At 38.1% G+C, this 1,495-nt stretch overlaps 1 protein-coding gene across 3 annotated transcripts in view; it reads right to left on the bottom strand.

Annotated features, from left to right (window-relative positions):
- Positions 1 to 1,495, bottom strand: part of slc8a1a (solute carrier family 8 member 1a) — a 13,859-nt gene extending 12,364 nt beyond the window's left edge. For all 3 annotated transcript variants that reach the window (XM_035638242.2, XM_035638243.2, XM_035638244.2), the window contains exons 1-2: positions 1,359 to 1,495; positions 1 to 87 (exon numbers count right to left, since the gene is read on the bottom strand). The exon at positions 1 to 87 is cut by the window's left edge and continues 1,746 nt beyond it. In XM_035638242.2, coding sequence (XP_035494135.2) covers positions 1 to 68 — 68 coding nt within the window. In that variant the 5' untranslated portion in view covers positions 69 to 87; positions 1,359 to 1,495. The remainder of the gene's footprint in view (positions 88 to 1,358) is intronic.

Raw genomic sequence — 1,495 nt, 5'->3', positions numbered from 1 at the left:
GAGATGATAGTCACCGAGAAAAGCAGCTGGTGGATGGAAAACAGCGGGGAAGTCCCGGCTGGGCTCATGGTGCTGGGGCTCTTAAACCTGCAAGACACAGACGGACACTTCAGTTCTTTGGTTTCCATCTGATGGTGTTTGAACTGAGCTGCAGTCGAGGCTTCGTCCAGATGTTCCACTGCTCCTCATCTGCTTTATTCATCAGTAAAAACCCTTTATCTTGTGTAATCTAGCGTAAACACTCATTTAGTGATGAGAGGAAGTTTTGTTTTTGAACTGTTGTCACTTTCTTCAAGTCAAAAAATATCAAAAGTAAAGTTTCTGCAGTGACATCTTGTTCAGACAGTTAATTTCAGTTTCAATCATTTATTACCTAATGAAAAGATAATCAATAAGCTATTGCAGCAGCAAATCTACATAAAATGCATTTCATGTCCACACAGTGATGTTTTATTACAATATATCTTATTACAAATGTATGTGTATATATCTCCAATAGGACAAACTGTTATGCAGATGACATGTAGTTTTATGTATAAATATATGTGTGTGTGTGTGTGTGTGTAGAGCCTGACAACAAGGACGCTTGAATTCTTTAATAAATTATTCAGCATTATTCAGTAGACGAGTCCAGAGGAACCGACAGAAGAACCAGAGTCGTCCCCGAGTCGGAGCCAACCTTTCTTCAGGAGACACTGAGCACGGCGTCAATTCAATTACATTTTATTTGTGTAGCGCCACATCATAACAGATATTATCTCAAGGCTCTTTACATAGTGAGGTCGTGACCTCACAATATCACAGAGGAATACAACAGACACACAACGATCAGCTCTGAGACCGTGAAGAGAAAAAATAAGTTTCTGACAGAACCAGAACCACTTGTGGACAAATCATCACTTCATCGGCTGCAGGCAACTCTTTTAAATTTCTCGTCTTTTTTAAAAATCCATAAATGTTCTGGCTCCATGAGATCTTTCAGATCATCCTTCACCTGCCACACAAACTGTTCTTCTGTAGTTATGAACCAAAGACTGAAAAAACTGATCCAAACTTATTTTTATGGTCTTGTTTTTAATGAATCAACTTTGATCCAGTGAATCCTATGAACATATATATAAAGTTTATTTTCATCTCTGTGGTTTCATTATTTATTCCTTATTCCTCCTCAGTTTATTTATGAATCTGTCCGTTAATGTTCAGTTGTTCGTGTCTGAATTTTTGATTTCTTTACTTCTTTAATTTCCTAAACTCACGTGAACATTCAGGACACAATAAACATCCAGCAGTGATATTAATAACTGCTGTCATATAAAGTACCTCAGCTACATATCAGACCAAATATGAGAGAAACTTACCTTCACGCTCAGAATCTGACTGAAGATCTAACCACTGGAGGATTTTATAAATCTGAAGCTTCACAAAATCACGAGACAACCTTTCATCCGTTGACGGTGAAACGTCCACTTCTCTTCCAGTGAGACAGTGAGAGTCG

Source organism: Scophthalmus maximus, chromosome 8 (assembly GCF_022379125.1).
Source record: "Scophthalmus maximus strain ysfricsl-2021 chromosome 8, ASM2237912v1, whole genome shotgun sequence".
In the NCBI taxonomy this organism is placed as follows: domain Eukaryota; kingdom Metazoa; phylum Chordata; class Actinopteri; order Pleuronectiformes; family Scophthalmidae; genus Scophthalmus; species Scophthalmus maximus.
Note: the sequence above shows the minus strand (reverse complement) of the source record. Positions and strands in the feature narration are given on the sequence as shown.